Source organism: Schistocerca serialis, chromosome 12 (genome assembly GCF_023864345.2).
Source record: "Schistocerca serialis cubense isolate TAMUIC-IGC-003099 chromosome 12, iqSchSeri2.2, whole genome shotgun sequence".
NCBI lineage: Eukaryota > Metazoa > Arthropoda > Insecta > Orthoptera > Acrididae > Schistocerca > Schistocerca serialis.
The window spans coordinates 38,983,689-39,003,842 of record NC_064649.1 but is presented as its reverse complement, the minus strand read 5'-3'; the positions used below and the strand labels follow the sequence as shown (position 1 = coordinate 39,003,842).

At 40.5% G+C, this 20,154-nt stretch overlaps 1 protein-coding gene across 1 annotated transcript in view; it reads right to left on the bottom strand.

Annotated features, from left to right (window-relative positions):
* Positions 1–20,038, bottom strand: part of LOC126428404 (serine-rich adhesin for platelets-like) — a 290,438-nt gene extending 270,400 nt beyond the window's left edge. Inside the window, exons 1-3 of the mRNA XM_050090325.1 lie at positions 19,980–20,038; positions 5,642–5,903; positions 1,706–1,975 (exon numbers count right to left, since the gene is read on the bottom strand). Of these exons, the coding sequence (XP_049946282.1) occupies positions 1,706–1,975; positions 5,642–5,903; positions 19,980–20,038 (591 nt within the window). The remainder of the gene's footprint in view (positions 1–1,705; positions 1,976–5,641; positions 5,904–19,979) is intronic.
* Between the last annotated feature and the right edge of the window lie 116 nt (positions 20,039–20,154).

The window sequence follows — 20,154 nt, the reverse complement described above, 5'->3', positions numbered from 1 at the left end:
AAAGTTGCACAGGTCACACAAATATTCAAAAAGGGTACTAGAAACAATCCATTTAATTACAGGCCTATATTGTTAATGTTGATATGCAGGACGACTTTGGAACATATATTGTGTTTGGACATTATGAATCTTGAAGAAAATGGTCTATTGACACACAGTCAACATGGGTTTAGAAAACATTGTTCTTGTGAAACACAACCAGCTCTTTATTCGCATGAAGTGTTAAGTGCTACTGACAAGGGATTTTAGATCGATTCTGTATTTCTGGATTTCCGGAAGGCTCTTGACACTGTACCACACAAGCAGCTTGTAGTGAAATTGCATGCTTATGGAATATCATCTCAGTTATGTGACTGGATTTATGATTTCCTGTCAGGGAGGTCACAGTTCGTAGTAATTGACGGAAAGTCATCGAGTAAAACAGAAGTGATTTCTGGCATTCCCCGAGGTAGTGTTATAGGCCCTTTGCTATTCCTTATCTATATAAATGATTTGGGAGACAATCTGAGTAGCTTTCTTAGGTTGTTTGCAGATGACGCTGTCATTTATCAACTAATAAAGTCATCAGAAGATCAAAACAAATTGCAAAATGATTTAGAAAAGATATCTGAATCGGCGAAAATTGGCAGCTGACTCTAAATAATGAAAAGTGTAAGGTCATCCACATGGGTGCTAGAAGGAATTCGTTAAACTTTGGTTACACGATAAATCAGTCTAATCTAAAGGCCACAAATTCAACTAAATATCTAGGAATTACAATTGTGGACAACTTAAATTGGAAGGAACACAAAGAAAATGTTGTGGGGAACCATTCTCTTTTAGAATACTGCTGTGCAGCGTGGTATCCTTACCAGATAGGACTGATGGAGCACATCGAAAAAGTTCACAGAAGGGTAGCATGTTTTTTATTATTGCGAAATATGGGAGAGAGTCTCACTGAAATGATACAGGATTTGGACAAGACATCAATAAAAGGCAGGCATTTTTCATTGCGATGGAATCTTCTCGTGAAATTCCAATCACCAACTTTCTCCTCTGAATGCGAAAATATTTTATTGACACTGACCTACAAAGGGAGAAATGATCACCACGATAAAATAAGGGATATCAGAGCTCTTACGGAGATATAGGTGATTTGCCAAGTATCCATGTAGATGTAGGACACTAGTAAAACCCATCATTGAGAACTGTTAGAGTATTAGGGATCTGCACCAGGTCAGATTAAAGGAAGTGCTCGGAGGAATTCAGAGGTCGGCTTCAAGATTTGTTAGTGGTAGGTTCACACAACATGAAAGTATTACAGAGATACTTCAGGAACTCAAATGGGAATCACTGCAGGGAAGGTAACCTTCTTTTCGATGAGACCATTGAGAAAATTTAGAAAACCAGCATTTGAGGCTGACTGTAGAATGATTTTACTGCTGCCAATGTACATTTCGCATGAGGACTACAAAAAGATACGATTAGAGCTTGTAAGGAAGCATACAGACAGTCATTTTGGAACAGGAAAGGAAATGATTAGTAGTGGTACAGGGTACCCTACGCAATGTACCATGCAGTGGCTTGCAAAGTTATGTATGTAGATGCAGATGCAAATCTGTTGATGATTCTTCATCCAAAGTGATATGACTTTGCCTAATATATTTGAAAAGGCTGCAGACCTCAGATACGATAAATTATCAAGACCAGAATGCGAGACACTTACCACACTGAAAGTAAGATACCAAGATCTCTCCTTTGGTTTGATGAGGTCATCAGAGGCGGCATCATCCACTTCATTCTCATCATACGACACCTGCAATGCAGCTAGGCTGCTGGACAGATTGGCATCGGTGGAAGAGCCCGCCACGTCTGCTGCGGCTGCTACTGACCGCTGCTTGGAACTAGTAAGAGCCCGCGTGTCTGCACTGGCCCATGACCCCTCCATTACGACTCTCATCAGTTCAGCAACACGTGGATGTGCATCATTTAACACCTGTGACACAACCACCTCTTACTCAAAGTGTTATAACTTTACAAACCTATCATGCAGTATACCGAAGATACAAGTAATTATATGCATGGAAATAAGCTACATTATCTGCAATCTACATGCAATAATCCTATTAGAACAACCTTATTAGTAAAGTCACAGGTAGCACCTTTGAACATTATGAAACTAACTATAATGCTACAAATAACTTATTTGCGTTAGGTTCAGCATATACTGTAAATGATGAAAAAGATTACATCAATTTGCTATACATAATGGAAATCTACCAAATGCAACATTTAAACCATTATATTTACACACAATACAACTTGCCAAAGATGTATATCAAATTTCGCAATCCTAGTTTCACTGTCTTGTTTAACATGTAGACTAGTAAAAAAATCATTTCTCTGTTCATGAGTTGTTTTACATGAATGGCGTTTGTTAATCAGCTGATCCAGTTTCGTCAATACGGTAAAGTGAGGATGTCAGGAACTTCAAATTATATTTTTCTGAAAAAGGAAAGAGTGTGATTTTCTTAGTAGACATCAGTGAACTTGTAAGAAGGAGACTGTTCAAAAAGAAATGTGTAAAAAATATTATCCATGCAATAAATGTGTGCTGAATTGTTTTATTATGTCTGCGTAGATCAGGCATGTTGAGGGAAAATGGTGCAAAATGGTCACTGATGGAAAGTTATTGTATTCCAATAGTTTGGACACTTAGGATGCCTAAGGCTTTTGCACACATCAATATATTGCTGTAGAAAGTTCAACGCTACTCCCAAACTGTAGTGACACAAGTACTGCTGGTAACATTGCAGAGAATGTTTTGTCACCAGCCAATGATTGTTTATGGTGAGTGAATTTACAAATTAGCCAGTTATGCGGGATGTAGGATTGTTGCCAAGCAGTTCAAATAGTCTAATTCAGAAAATATAATGCATTTACATATATCTCTCCATATGGTATGTGCTAATCTCACATTAAATGAAGGAAATAAATAACTACCTGATTACTCCAACACTATTATTTTTCCTTCACTCTACACAAAATCACTTCAGCCTCATTAATCAAATTTTTACAAAGAAATCAGCAATCTAATAAGCCAACCATGACTCAAATGTGGTACAGTGTTTGTAAGTAGCAAAAATAGGTTATGGAAGCTGAAATCTGGAATTCAAATACATATTTCCAGAATTGGTACATGACAACCAGGAAAGGGCATTGGGAAACAGGAAATTGGTTAACAAAAGACTGGATTTCGGAGGATGTGTAATCATATTATATTATATTCTCTCTCTCTCTCTCTCTCTCTCTCTCTCTCTCTCTCTCTCTCTCTCCCTCTGTGTGTGTGTGTGTGTGTGTGTGTGTGTGTGTGTGTGTGTGTGTGCGCGCGCATTTTGCCTAAACAGGACCTTCTTCAGGTGTAAAGGCCCCATAAATGATCAGACAATTTGTCAGATTTTACTGTTAGCCATGTATACTGCTGGCTGACAGCATATCTTTCATGAAACATGACTTTCTTACAATTTACCCCACTGTATCACGAGTTTCCACAATATGGAAACTACAATCAGAGGGGGGAAAAGCATTGGCAATTACCAAAATGGTAGAACTGTAAAATCTTTCTAAGGTCATATATTATACAGGAAGAGGTTAAGAACAAAATCAATATCCCACACACAAAATACAGGTGGGAGTGAAATAAAATTAAAAAATAAAAGTTCTCAAGTTCTTACGTTGATGATGTCAGGTAAATGTTATCACAGTGTGGTACTTCAATGAACTGCCATTAGAGGACCTAGTAGAAGAGAATAAATTTTTGTATACTTGTTTTCTTTTTCAATGTGAGGACAAAGTACCTCTTAACGAGTTATTGAAACTTTCCCTGACCATTTGTAGAAAGTTGATGTAATCCTCAGGTTCCAAGTGCAAAGTTTCCTGTAACAGATTTCCATTTGTATATTTCTCACCCTGGACCAGCATCTCATTTTCCTCTTCTTTAAACACAGTGCCAGATTCAATTTTAGAAAAGCTTATTTGTAGCCATTCCAACAAGTGTCAAAATACAGCATACATGAACAGCTTCTGTTTTAAAAGCGATGTTAAATTGCCAAGTTTTGTTGGTACATGTACGGGATTGTTTCTCCTCCATGGTTATGTAAGAGCAAATTTGACAAACCATTTAGAAGGGCCATAAGAGAAGATGGAAACAGGTAAAAGTAACATCGGGAATATAGCACAGGTAAAAAACCTTCCACCAGCACAACTCTTATTAAAGGCAAACCTTGGTCTCCCTCTAAAATTTTTACCCTCCCCTCCCCACCCACTCTCTCAACCAAAACACTCCTCTTTACAAAACTGACTACTCCTTGAGGCCTACTATTCATTGTGTGCTGTCAATCAATACCTTCTTTTAGTTAACCTATTTCGGTAGCTTCTCATCAGTTACCCAACCAACCCATGTAACATTCAGCACTTTCCTGTAACGCCACATTTCAGAAGCCTCTCTTTCCTGCCTTGTCTGTACTGTCTATGCCCCACGTTTCGATTCTGGACAAGGCTATCCTCCCCTAAATATCATCACAAAATACTTCTTAACATTTAAATACAGAAAAAAACTGTCACAAATAAAGTCAAAAACAGACGACAGACAGGCGCAGGCGCAGGCGCGCGCACGCACACACACACACACACACACACACACACACACACACACACACACACACACACACGCAACTCATCCACACTTGACTGCAGTCTCAGACAACTGAGGCCACACTGCGAGCAGCAGCACCAGTGCATGATGGGAGTGGTGACTAGGTGGGGGTACGGAGGAGGCTGGGACAGGGAGGGGGAAGGATAGTAGGGTAGGGTGGCAGACAGTGAAGAACTAGAGGTCAGACAGAGCGCAGGCAAGAGGTGGGGTGGGGAGGTGGTAGCAGAAAAGGAGAGAAGCAAAAAGACTGGGTGTGATAATGGAATGATGGCTGTGTAGTGCTGGAATGGGAACATGGAAGGAGTTTGATGTGTGAGGATGACGACTAATGAAGGCTGAGGACACACACACACACACACACACACACACACACACACACACACACACACACAAAATCAATGTCTGGTTACATGCTGCATGCTGTACTACTGACACCAATGCGATGCCATATGGCTGCATTTGTTGGTGTACTGGATTTTATGCTATTGCATGTAGACTGTGCACAACTATTCCATCTGACAATATTAATTTTCCTGCAGATATCCATGCCTTTATATTGATTTCCACTATTGTATGTGAGGCTGGAATGAAATACACAAATATCAGAATCATAGTGCTGTTTACGAACTGCTTGTTAAAAATTTTTGGTGAAGGGTGTTGTCTTATAACATTTTCCTCACTTCTAACATTTTTATGATCTGGGACAAAGTGTCTTAAATTTCTGTGAGATTTATTTATTTTGTGGTGATCCTGGGACATAACTGTTAAGGTAGGTATCACCACCCTGTTCACAGTTTGGATGGAGTGCAAACAGCAAGGAATGTTACATATACTCGACCACAAACCAAAAGACTTTTAAATCATATTACAAACCTACTGAGAAGAGCTCTCTCAGTTTCAACCTCTAAATCTGACAGCTCATACTCGCTATTCACAAATCAAACTCACCTCAGACCTGGTGCGAAACATGGCTGTCGAGGCAGTGGGATTCTCACAGAACGTGATGGGTGGCTTTGTCCTCGTGCAGCGCATCAGACCACAGGGGTACTCGGTGTGTGGTTGCAGAACACCCGTCGCTATGTAAGGCAGCCTCAGCTGCGGAGTTCCCTCAAATGGACGGTAAAGGTAGTCCGTAGGATCTGGTATTCCCAGCCGCTCCTTCTCCCTTTCCTGTGTTGCAGACTTGTGTCTGTGTTTGCGGTCGTGAGACCTGTAAGATGAAATCTCCTGTAAATCTGCTATGTGTTGGAAAATAAAAAGTCTTTGAAGGGAGCAACAACTACTGCCACTGCATCTTCCAACAAATAGTGAGGACAGCTACAGGTTTTTTGTATGCAATTACTGAAACAAGTCAAACACTAATTAATATTGACACACTGCAGTGTCACAGAATTGTTGACACTTGCATTCATACTTCTACCACTGGTGCAATCATAGGTAATGTACAATTTAGCTACACTTTGTTTTAATGGACTTAATATATTTAATTTTTCTTTCACAAGGGTTTAGTTCTGTTTTTTTTCTTTTATTTCACATGATGTGATCAAGCACTGTGGCCAACTTGGGTTCATTAGCCGTGAGATGTAGACTGGGTGCTGTGCCTGCTGGGAGGGACAAAGATGCTGAGAGGCTGAGCTCCACAATGCCACGTAATAGATGCTGTCTCTTTTAACAATTACTACTGTTAATTTTTATCTGGATTGACTGGAGAAAGTTATCAAGAAAAGGAATAAAGCATGTTAATTAGCTCCACTGAGAAACATTTCACATCAATTTTACAAAAATATGTTACACATCAGCAAAAATATCTGGACTACTGTTGCAAAAAAAAAAAGAAAGAGAGAGAGAGAGAGAGAGAGAGAGAGAGAGAGAGAGAGAGAGAGAGAGAGAGTGCAATTACATCTTTTTCGGAGTTTGTGCATTTTCTAAGAATGAACTGAAACTGCTATTCAGGAAAAGTTAGATAAAGAAAACCACTATAGCTCAGAGTCACATATGGTCTCTGAATGATATTTATACAGAACCTCTATAAGTATTCCACATTTAAACCCTTCTCATGCTCAATCTGTGTTTGCGAGGGCACCCCACAAATCCCATATATTTTTCTAAAAACACTTCAGAAAGAAAAGAGAAACATGTATCAGCAATAATTCACCATAGTCACAAGTTTTTTTTCTTTTTTCAATTTTTTTAAAATTCTAAAACACGTTAAATGTATACTGTTACATAACGAAAAATGAAAATTAAGGTTTTCTATTCTGTAACAACATAAAGTCCATGCAGTTTAGATTAAAATAGCTAATCACAATCGCAACTTATGTATGAAATTAGTTTATGGTAAATAAACCAAGAACTCACATCAAGGTGGACTCACTACTCTCACAGAGCAGTGATATTATGACCAGGTAAATATGGAATAACAAATTTGTTCATGCAACGAAAAAAGAAAATTATTAAATTGGAATTTTTTTCTCGCCAGAAATGATGGCTTAGCCAGGAGGATTATACCAATAAGTAATAATAAATAAGCTTATAAATACAGAAAGACAAATACTAGTAAGTGTAGAGAAATCATGTGAATTTCACTGTCATCCCAACAGTCGCATTAAGTACAGGACATCGTAATAACAAACTTTGTTTCTTCCCGTTTTCCTCTGGCAAGTTTCCATTGGTTTTACTGAAATGTGAAGTATGCAAATAGCCTAAAATATGTGCTGTTTGAGGCTTTCCTGGTGCTGCATCTGCCTGATAGGTTCCCGGGAATTACGCCGGATAATATTGTAGAAACCGCACAATATTTCAGCGAGACAACTGCCCGCCATCTTCAGGTGCTACTGTCGCGTCGCTGAGAAGCTCGCCAATTTATATGCTGGCTTTCTAGAACAGCGCAGGTGCCAGCAGGGCACAACTTCATCAAAGACCAATCGTAGACAGCATTGAATACCAGAGCCCTCTGCTGGAGAAACGGGTCGTGGTCTGTGGAAGCACGCCGCGGCGCGGGAAAATGCGACCGGGAGCGACGGACCCCATTCGCGCGCACGAGGTGTTGCTATGGGTAGCCCTCTGTCTCCCATAGTAGCTAATCTTTTTATGGAGGATTTCGAGGACAAAGCACTTCAGACGGCGGTTTTGAAACCAAAATGTTTTTGGAGATATGTAGACGATACGTTTGTGGTATGGCCACATGGGACAGCAACGCTTCCTTCTTTCCTGGAACATCTGAACTCCCTCCATCCAAGCATCTGTTTCACCATGGAGGTGGAAAAAGATGGTGAGCTCCTGTTTCGGGATGTTTAGGTTCGTAGAAAAGGAGACAGCTCCTTGGGTTACAGTGTGTTCCGGAAGCCTACGCACACAGACTTGTATTTACAAGCTACGAGCTGTCATCATTCCTCACAGTGCAGCGGTGTATTACGCAACAGTAGCACCTGAAGATGGCGGGCAGTTGTCTTGCTGAAATATTGTGCGGTTTCTACAATATTATCCGGGGTAATTCCCGGGAACCTATCAAGCAGCCTAAAATATTATTACAGAAGCAGCTTGAAAGTTTACTTAAACAGACAAGGGAGGAAAGAACTTATGCAGCAAACAACAGTCACCATCAGGTCCTCCTCCTGAAACATTTGTGAACAATGGCACATTTACCACTTCTGTGCTGTCACTGTAAGAGCTTCCAAGTACGTACTATAATATACAATCGAACTAGGTGACTTCTGAATATGACATAAAACAAACCAACTATAATAAAATAGAAATGAGAGAGCTATTACATTACCAAACTGGATAACTTGCTTCAGGAGGCAAAATAGCAGCATCGCTGATAGGCACAATAAAAACGCACAACAGTAACATAGCTTTAGGAATTCATAGTTCCTTCCTTGGGGAGCAGATAGTAACAGGTTGTGGAAGGTTAAAAATGAAAGGCAGGATCAGACCCCATGATGAGACAGACTCACCTGTAGGGCGGATGAGGGGAGAGACAGAAATAGGGGGAGGGGGGATGTGGGGGGGGGGGGGGTGAATGATACTCATAAGAGAGAATAGGAGGTCAAAAACAGAACATTGGTAAGCCTGCCGCCCCCCTCCCCTCTCTCTCTCTAAATTTTTACTTTTCATTATTCCTGTACAGAAAAGCTGGCACAGTGCTTACCAATGTAGTATCTTTGATCTCCCACTGTCTCTGATGCTGCTCTTCCACTCTTTCCTTCATCTATGTCTTCCTTGTCCTCACAACTGGTAGGTCCCATTCATCCTGAGGTCTGTGTGACCTGCCATCTCACCCCCCGCCCCCTCCCTTTTTCTTCTGTATTCTGACTGATGTGGTCTGCCAAAATTTCCTCTCTTGTGCCAACTTCTACATCTCAGAGTAGCACTTACATCCTATATCCTCAATTAATTGTTGGCTACTTTCCAATCTCTGTCTTTCCCTATAGGTTTCACCATCTACAGCCCCTCAACTAAAACGTGTTATTCCCCTGATGTCTTAACAGATGTCCCATCAACCTCACCCCTCACATAGTCAGTGTCTCCTCTCCTTACAGATTCTGCACACAACTACTAGTATCTTTACTTTATCAGTTCAGCTAATTTTCAACATACTTCTATAGCAACACCTAGACTCTTTTCCCACATTTGACGATTCACTACTATACAGTGCTGCACCCCAAATGAAATTTCTCAGAAATATCTTCCTCAAATTAAGGCCATTGTTTGATGCTGTAATGAGCAGTCAAATGAAAACAAGAAGCTGGAAAAAAAAAGAAAGTCAACTATTTATTATTTCAAAAGTAATCACCATGGCTCAACAGTAGCCAACAATTTGGCTCGTAAGCTGTGCCACTGTGTGTCGTAGTGCCTGGCCTGGCTGCACATTTCCCCATTGCCATGGCATGCTGTCGGAGCAGCAGGAGGGAAAAACTGTGACTGTGCCACATTTAATTGGCATTACAGCTGTGATGCATACGACCTAGTTTTATATTTCACATTTCTCAAAAATAAAGGTCACAAGCAAAAGAAATTTTCAGTATTATATATTTTTTTGCGCAATGAAGACGGACCCTGTGGCCAGACACGTCATTCTGTGCTGCCTGAACTCTTTATGACATGGCCACCAGCCATAGTATTGTCTGCGCTCCTCTCTACACCGCCTAGTGCAGAGAAGCCGTCCTGAGAGTCTGTGTTCCTCCATAGACCTTCGCAAGTTCCATGCTAGTACTTGTCTTCCTGCGAACAAGCTCCTTTCCTGACTCAACGTACGATGGCGTGCCGAAAAGTAATGTCTCCGAATTTTTTACTGTGTTCTCAATATTGGTTGAGATATTACATGTCATGTACACTATGTGATCAAAAGTATGCAGACACCTGGCTGAAAATGACTTACAAGTTCATGACGCCCTCCACTGGTAATGCTGGAATTCAATATGGTGTTGACCCACCCTTAGCCTTGATGACAGCTTCCACTCTCACAGGCATACATTTAATCAAGTACTGCGAGGTTTCTTGGGGAATGGCAGACCATTCCTCACAGAGTGTTGCACTGAGGAGAGGTATTGATGTCGGTCAGTGAGGCCTGGCACATAGTCGGCATTCGAAAACATCACAAAGGTGTTCTATAGGATTCAGGTCAGGAATCTACGCAGGCCACTCCATTACAGGGATGTTATTGTCGTGTAACCACTCCACCACAGGCTGTGCATTATGAACAGATGTTTGATCGTGTTGAAATATGCAAGTGCCATTCCCGAATTGCTCTTCAACAGTGGGAAGCAAGAAGGTGCTTAAAATATCAATGTGGGCTTGTGCTGTGATAGTGCCATGCAAAACAACAAGGGGTGCAAACCCCTTCCATGAAAAACACGATCACACCATAACACCACCACCTCCGAATTTTACTGCTGGCACTACACACGCTGGCAGATAACGTTCACTGAGCATTCGCTATACTCAGTTCGGAATTCCTTTGTGATGGTCTCGATAGATGTCTGCCTATCACACATTATGACCCTCTTCAACTGTCGGTGATCTGTGTCAGTCAACATGTGAGGTTGGCCTACACGCTTTTGTGCTGTATGTGTCCCTTCACATTTCCACTTCACTGTTACATCAGAAACAGTGGACCTAGGGATGTTTAGGAGTGTGGGAATCTCACATACTGATGTATGACACAAGTGCATCCGATTACCTGACTATATTCAGTCGGTGAATTCCACAGAGTGCCCCATTCTGCTCTCTCACAATGTCTAATAACTACTGAGGTCACTGATATGGAGTACCTGGCATTACGTGGCAGTACAATGCACCTAATATGAAAAACATATGTTTTGGGGGCTGTCCAAATACTTTTGATCACACTTTCATCTAGTACAAACAATTTTGCTACGGGTTTCTTCAAGTGCTCCATGTCTACAAATTAAGCATGAAGTGTTTCTTGATGCACAGAACAATGAATCCTGTCTGTCAACGGGTGTAATTTTTTGCTCTTTCACTGTCAACTAAGTTTTTAAATTCTCTCAGTACAGCACTGTAATGTTGTTCCAAAGTAAATATGCAGTACCCATCGATTATGCAACTGCATAATAGATATTTAGAATTCTCACCCCTGCCTTTCTGTCATTTCCGTTCAGTTTTAATCCTTTAACTGCTCTGGACATGTTAACGCTACATGGTACTCTGAATATTCTGAACATGTCTACACTTAGACACGTTCAGTGTACCAGGTAGAAGAACTGGCGGCGCACGTAAACACGTTCAGAGCACACAGGGACAGGTACTAAGGCGCACGTGTTAACACGTCCAGAGCAGTTAAAGTGTTAAAGGCTTGTGACAATAGATCACTACTTTGCTTCTTTTCATGCAAACAACCACTGGACCTTTGAATGTCCTCCTTACCATGACCATATAGCAAAGGGTAAACAGCGAACTGAAGAGAACTGTGCTGACTGAAAAAATGTAACACTGCAACACTAAACGAATGTTGCTTGGTACTGCATACTTTTGAGAAGCACGGGTGAAGCCGAGACAGACAGAACATTGGCCCACGCATAACACAGGCATCTGGCTCGCTTGCGGTTTGGTACATCGTTGTCATCTCTGCTGTAACTGATAGAGTATGTACCCCAGTGTGAGACAAGACGGTCAAAGGTTTCCTGGAAAAATGCCTGCGGTTGCCTATGGAACCATGATTGTATCCGAGCATTTCTCTCTTCGTACAAAGGAAAGTGTGCCCACATATTGCCAAGGTTGTTTCAAGTACACTGTAGAAGTTTCGCTGGGGAGCCTTTACACATCCTCCACACAGTCCCAATCTCTCCTCACACGATTTCCATATTTTTGGGACACTGTGGCTGACAATTTCCTGTGGATGAAGAAATGCACACCTCAGTACAGTCATAGTTCCATAGGCAACAGCAAAGATTTTTTCCATGAAGGCAACGACTGCCTTCTCTCGCAGCGAGATACATGTATTAACAGTTATGGTATTAGTTTTGAAGTAATAAAGAGTTTATGTACTTTTTCCCAGATGCCCCATCTTCATTTGACTGCATTTTATAGTATGCTTTGTCTGCACAATTTTGTAAACTGACACAATTGTAAATAATGAAGTTTTCCAACTATCTTTTTACTAGACGACAAAAACAAATTTAATTTCACCTTTAGATTTTCTAGTTTCTCATGCTGATGAAGACAGTACGGTGTGTCTTGCAAATAACAGTTTCGTTCTGTCATACATTCACTAACCAATCTAATTCTGCTCACAGCTGCCATTCACATACAAAGTATAGTATAATCACATGTCATGTCTGAACATTGACTATTTATAGTACTGGAGAAAACATAATAAAACTACTGTTTATCTTTTGTGTTGAGAAGCTGCCTTGAAGAAAAGACTTCCACATATATACTCAGATGTGCGTCACTAATGTAAATACTTAGGTTTCTGCAGCCACTGTGTGTTTAACATTTGAAGTATTTTATAAGATGATCTGGCAGTAAACTCAAATATTTTAATGAGACCTGATATATATGACCTTATAAATTATAATGTAGACATATTATATATAAAAACAAAGATGAGGTGACTTACCGAACAAAAGCGCTGGCAGGTCGATAGACACACAAACAAACACAAACATACACACAAAATTCAAGCTTTCGCAACAAACTGTTGCCTCATCAGGAAAGAGGGAAGGAGAGGGGAAGACGAAAGGAAGTGGGTTTTAAGGGAGAGGGTAAGGAGTCATTCCAATCCCGGGAGCGGAAAGACTTACCTTAGGGGGAAAAAAGGACAGGTATACACTCGCACACACGCACATATCCATCCACACATACAGACACAAGCAGACATATGCCAGCGCTTTTGTTCGGTAAGTCACCTCATCTTTGTTTTTATATATAATTTTTCCCACGTGGAATGTTTCCTTCCATTATAATAATGTAGACATAACATGACAAAGAGAAGTCAGCAGTTATGTAAAACTGAAAATTTGACAGGCACCAGAAATGGAAAAAATCAAACCATTCTCTGTTTTTCCAACAAAGTGCAGAAATTTTAATGCTGGATTGCTGGGAGACAACAACAAAGAGAATACTACTGATGGTGCTTCAGAGATATAATATTTTGGAAATAAGTAAATTATTTGCCTAAATGTAATAACTTTTTACGAAAAATGGCATTGCTATATGGAAGCAAAATAGTGCTGTAAGTGTGATCTGTTCTGCAAAATTCATTAAACCATTTTTCAAAAAAGAGCCTCATCCACAGAAATAAGCAATGTATGTCTAAAAATGTAATTAATTTCAAGTTTAGTAAATCTGTTAGCATTTTAGAACTTTCATTTGTCAACTGTTTGTATATCGAAAGGAAAATTTGTGAGACAAAAATATAATATTTTAATATGTTTAAATATTATTTGCACAAAGTTATTATTCCTTCCTTGGGGAGGTAAGAGGGATGGGTTGGAGAAGGTTAGAAAAGAAGGGTCATCTCTCTCATTCTGGGGGCTGAGTGACCTGCCATTGTCTAATTGTGGCCAACGAATTTCTCCTCTTGAAGGTAAGTACTGGATGCTAACTCTGGATCATCAATTTATAACTGTTCAAGATTGGTGGTTTGTTTCTGTAGAATTTGGTCCAACAAGATATCCAGCTTCCTCACAGAACACCTGGATCTGGAAAATCGGTGTGAAAATAGTCTCTTACAGAATATGACTTGCTTTTCTTTTTGCTCACTAATGTAACTTCTTGTTGTTGTGGTCTTCAGTCCAGAGACTGGTTTGATGCAGCTCTCCATGTTACTCTTTCCTGTGCAAGCCTCTTCATCTCCAAATAACTGCTGCAAGCTACATCCTTCTGGCCTCCCTCTACGAGTTTTACCATCCACACTTCCCTCCAATATTAAATTGGTGATCTCTTGATACCTCAGAATGTGTCCTACCAACTGACCCCTTCTTCTAGTCAAGTTGTGCCACAAATTCCTCTTCTCCCCATTTCTATTCAGTACCTTCTCTTTAGTTACGTGATCTACCAATCTAATCTTCAGCATTCTTCCATAGCACCACATTTCAAAAGCTTCTATTCTCTTCTTGATCAAACCATTTATCATCCATGCTTCATGCCCATACATGGCTACAATCCATACAAATACATTCAGAAAAGACTTCCTGGCACTTAAATCTATACTCAGTGTTAACAAATTTCTCTTCTTCAGAAATGGTTTCCTTGCCATAGCCAGTCTACGTTTTATATCCTCTGTGCTTCGACCATCCTTAGTTATTTTGCTCCCCAAATAGCAAAACTCATCTACTACTAATATTTTCAAAGTCAAGTTAAAGTGAATATTTGCAATACTGACTGAGCCCACGTGTCTGGAGTGCGAGGGGGGGAGGGGGGGCAGAGGGGGGGGGGGAGGGGGGGACCTGGGTTATTTAACATCTTCTGCATTACCAGGCAAAGGGTGTACCAATGATTGCACTTGAAATGATAGTCTACAAATTCCTCTATTAATAAACAGCCAATCTGTTGGTGTAGTCCTCCAACTGAGCAAATATACCACTCCTAGTAACATTATTTTGACAGGATATTTAACTCTAACCTCCTTTATTTCTTGTATTCTGGTGTTCTTCTTAATGATAAAAGCTTCTCTAAAACCTAAATAAGGTCTTTTCTGATACTCAAAAACAGCACTTGAACAGATAGCTTCTTCTACACACATTAGAACGAAATGAAGGGGACAGTTGGCATTTGATATTTTGATGGGAGAAGTGTCATTACAGCTGTGAATATACCATGATCTTATTGCAAGAACTGTACAGGCATTCGCTTTGAATGACACAGGGCAACTAAGGAAAACCTGAAACAGATTGACCAAATAAATATTGGAACCCTGTCCAGTGCCTCATCCATTACAGCGAACTTCTCAGTACACGAGAGATGACTGGCAATGTATTGTATTTCCAGGTGGAGTCACTTTAAGTTGGACCACAATGAAGAGTGGTTAGGCACAAAATGAAGCTATACATACTCTCATATTCCAGCATATTATTGAAACAATCAGAAGGACTGTACGTACAGAGTGTCTCTGATGTCATCAGAACAACACTAAAGTACACTTCGCCTTGACAGATAAAGCACGGGTGCTGTGACGGCCATAGTCACAATCATTTCGATCTATTTTTCAAACAAGACAATGCCCCTTATGATGGCTAGAATGTTGCAGCTTTCTTCACTGCCCAATACGTTTTTAATCAAATTTGTGTGGGAAGTTACCAGGATCAGTAGCAGACTGGGCTACAGCTTGTAAATGCTTTTTTGCTACATTTAAACTGGTTAGTAAACAAATATAAAGTCTTGATAAACAAGGTGATTTATTCTTTTTAGCAATAAAAACTTCCTTGGTTTCTTGTCACGTGAGATCACAGAGTGAGTAAAATGTGTTCTGAAAAGGTACTATCTCTTTATTATGTCTGGTGAAGCGCCGGCGTACCACAGTCCACCTCTTATGCAGGTATCGGTACCAAGCATTTAAATCTCATAACATCTGCTCCACAACAGTTTTAACAGCAGCCTGGCTGATTGTCTACATAGCTGACAACTAGTGTCCGCTATCCACCATTGTCCTATGCACTGAAAAATGCTGTCTCTCTCGTCTCGTTTCTTGAAAGGCTGTTTGCCAAACTGCATTGAAGGCAAAACCCTTATCTCAATTAACAATATACAAGGCCACTAGTATCTTGATTGCACCCTTAATAATTATTTCCCAGGAATCATTAGCTGAGCAGATGACATATGTTTGAAACTGAACACATGTTCTTCCATTAAGCAGTGTTCAGTCAATGCAGGTTTCTTTTACTTGCTTGAGTAAGGATGAAAATAAATCTGCATTGGCAAAGCACAGCTTCACAGAAAAGCACATGCTCAATTTTCCATAACTGAATCATGGAAATTTTGCTGTCATTGTTCCAGTCTTCATATACGAAGGTTGATGCAACTCACCATGCAATTATATCATGCGCAAGCTGCTTCATCTCTGCGCAGTTACCGCAACCTACCTATATTTGAGCCTGCTTACTGTATTCAAACCTTTGTCTGCTCCTACAACCTTTACTCCCCACACTCTCTCTCATTACAAAATTAATGGTTCCTTAATGTCTCAAGACATCCCATCAACCAATCCCTTCTTTTGTCAAACTGTGCATTTCTTTTCTTCTCCAATACATTACTTACCTCTTTGTTAGTTGTTTAATCTAACTTATCTGAATTTCAACATTATTTTCTTGTCTAAACTGCTTGGTGCCCATGTTTCACTCCAACTGAAGGCTGTATTTTACTCTATAGGTGCCTAAACTAATGTTGTGTTCATACTACTGCCATTTCATTAACAATCAAAATAAGATTGGGATAAGTAAATAATTAGACAAATCACTGTAAGCAACTAGTGAGGACTACCAGGGAGGGCCTCTTTCTGATAGAATTCCAGTTTAAGAGATCATTTTAGGGGGAGTGCTCCATGAATAAACAGTCACATGTACAAAAGTTTCTTTGTTAAAATTTGAACAATGTAGGAAAAGACAAAAGAAGACACATTAAGTTGCAGACAGGCAAAATTAAAAGATGCTTACATACGCTTTCAGGTCATAGCCTTCATCATTAAGAGAGAGAACACACCATTCACAGACACAAGCAAACACACCTCATGGACACAAGACAATCAACTCCAGCATCTCAGGCCAGAATGCAACAATCATGTGGGATGCAAGCAGCAGTCTGAGGGGACAGGCTGGGTGGGTGGATTGGGCAGGTTCTGTACCTGGGTGTTCCACAGGGATATGTTCCTTTTGGCAAGAGGTTGGGATTGGAAATGGCATAGGGATGGACTAGGATGTGGTGGAGGTTGGGTGAGTGATGGACCACCACTTAGGAGGGGTGGGAAGTATGTCGGGTAGGATGCCCCTCATTTCAGGGTATGATGGTAGGTAATCAAAGCCCTATCAAAGGATGCAGTTCAGTTATTCTAGTCTGGAGTGATATTGGGTGACGAAGGAGACACTCCTTTGTGGCTGATTCTTGAGGGTGGTGGGAGGATTGGGGTGAGGGGAAATGGCACAAGAGATCTGTTTGTAGAGTAGGTCTGTAGGATACTGCCTGTCTGTGGAGGCCTTGGTGAGACCCTCCTCAGCATACCGAGCAAGTGAATTTTTGTCACTCCAGATATGCTCCCTCCAAGTGGCCAAACTGCATGGGAGAGATTTTTTGGTGTGAAAGGGATTACATCTGTCAAAATGCAGGTACTGTTGGTGGGTCTAATGTGGACAAAGATGTGAATGAAGCCATCAGAGAGGAGGTGGTCATTTAGAAATGTGGCACGCTGGGTTCAAGAGGATCACGTGAAGTGGATGGGAGAGAAGGTGTTGAAGCTGTGAAGGAATGAAGATAGGATGTCTCGGTCCTGAGCCCAGATCATGAAGATATCATCAATGAACCTGAACCAGACTAGGGGTTTGGTGTTTTGGGAGGCTACATAGCCCATAAAAAGGTTGGCATAGAAGGGTGCCATGCGGGTTAAGAGGATCAAAGTAGTAATGTGTATGAGGCATGAGGTAGTGAGTTTGGATTCTGAAAGACACTGGGAAAGGCAGTGTTCAATAGTGATACGACCACAGGCACAAGGGATGTCGGTGCACAGAGGGGCGGCGTCAACAGTGACAAGTAGGGATCCAGGAGATAAAGGTGTGGGGATAGGAGAGAGTTGGTGAAGGAAGTGGTAGATGTCTTTGACGTGAGGGGCTAGATTACGGGCAACTGGTTGAAGGTGTAAGTCAATGAGGGCCAAAATTCTTTCAGTGGGGCCACAATAAACAGCCAGGATTGTTGGGGTTTGTGGATTTTGGGGGGATGTAGAAGGCGGGTGCGCAGCGCGTCATAGGGGTGAGGAGGGAAATGGATTCAAGGGAGATGTTCTAGGAATGGCCTAAGGATTTAAGCAGGGCTTGGAGGTTGTGTTGGACTTCTGGGATGGGATAAGTCTGGCAGAGTTTTATTTGTGCCTGTCTGCAACTTAACTTTATGGTATGTAGTGATCTGTCTTTTCTTACATTGTTGATATTCCTACCTGGAGGTTCCATCATTTAATTTTGTTAAAACTTGTATTTATGATGAAAATGAAAAAGCGCCTGGAAAATACTGGCATTGTCAAACATCTCCACAGTCACAGAAAGGGTGAAAGAAAAAATACAGTAGATCCTGTCATAAGTCAATAATGCAACATTGCAGAAGCACAAAATTAGAACCGAGTGAGATGGCGGAGTGGTTAGAACACTGGACTCACATTTGGGAAAATGACAGCTCAAACCCGCGTCCGGCCATCTTGATTTAGGTTTTCTGTGATTTCCCTAAATCACTTCAGGCAAATGCTGGGATGGTTCCTTTGAAAGAGCACGGTCGACTTCCTCACTCATCCTTCCCTAATCTGATAGAATCGATGACCTCACTGTTTGGTTCCCTCCCCCAAGTTAGCCAACCAACCTCACAAAACTATAGTCCAAACTAAATAAGGAGTATATTTGAAGAATGAAAGGGAAAGTGAGGTAGTTACAGACAAAATGTTAGCTCATTTAGAAAGGGAATGATTCTTCAAAGGAAACACTCTAACATTTGCCTGAAGGGAGTTACGAAAACCATAGAAAGCTTTAGTCTGAATAAACAGATAGGAGCTTCACCCTCCTCTTCTCTCAAATGAAAGTCTAGTGCTTCGATCACTGTTTCATCTTACTCTGTGCAATACACAACCATAAAAGGAAAATTTTCAGTCTAAATGGAATGCAATGATGTCTCAATTAGCAGATAAAATTTATTTCAGTAATTGTGAATAAGAGGAGGTATTTCTTCAATGAAGAAACTTTACCTGTAACATACACTGTGAAATTTGCTATGAGACACGCCTTGCTGCCTACATAATGCTAATTCCATTCAATTGATAATTGTTTCAGATGATCACAGGATGTCAGCTTGTGACTATAACATACAGCAGCATCCTCACAGCCTGTAAACCTAACGAAACTGGGGCAGACATGGTAACAATGGCTATTTTTCTTTTTGGGCTGACAGAGAACAAGCAACTTATTTCCTTTCAGGCAAAGGCATGATTGGTCAAACTACAAACTCTAATAAAAAAAAGTCTCTAACATTGAGAGACACAGACACTTTATATGCTTTAATGATTATAATTGATTTATTGTTTCATTAAGACCATCATCTGCTTGATTGCTTGCCCAGCCTAATAAATCTTTTCTTCTGTAAATTACATGAATATCACATAATAAGTAGTAATAATTCAATAATATAGTGAATGCAGTCCATTTGGTTCCCATTTGGTTCATTTAAAAAATGCAGCTGTCACATTTAGAAGACTGAAGAATGCCTCTGTGTATGAAAGCATGTTTAGGGAATAAATAACATTCCCAAGAACCTACTAATAACTAAAGCATGATAAGCAGGTAGAAGAGAACACTTCAAACCAGAAAGATAAGAGAGTCATTCAACAAAGATGATACAAAACTGCAACCATCAGAACCAAACAACTATCTTTTATCATGTGCAATGTCCTTTAAATATTGAATATTAAATCAAGCATGTGCAACTGGCTCGACAACAAAACAGCATGGGGTTTTCAGAGAATGAAACCTAACATACCAACAAATGATCCTTCGGCATATCTCAGTGGGCTAGGAGTTTCAGTAATTTTGGCTGTCCACAAACAAGCAATATCTCTATGACGATTTACAAATCTAACTTTGCTTGCACAAAATCACCAACACTAGCGATAAATATTTTTATCCTACAGCCAGCCATGTTGTCAGAGGTAGAGTAGCACTTCAGATATTTTTGAGTCCTCTGTCCCCGAGTGGTTTGTTGTGGACTGCAACGAATTCCTCTTTTGTGCCAATGTCTTCATCTCGGAGTAGCAA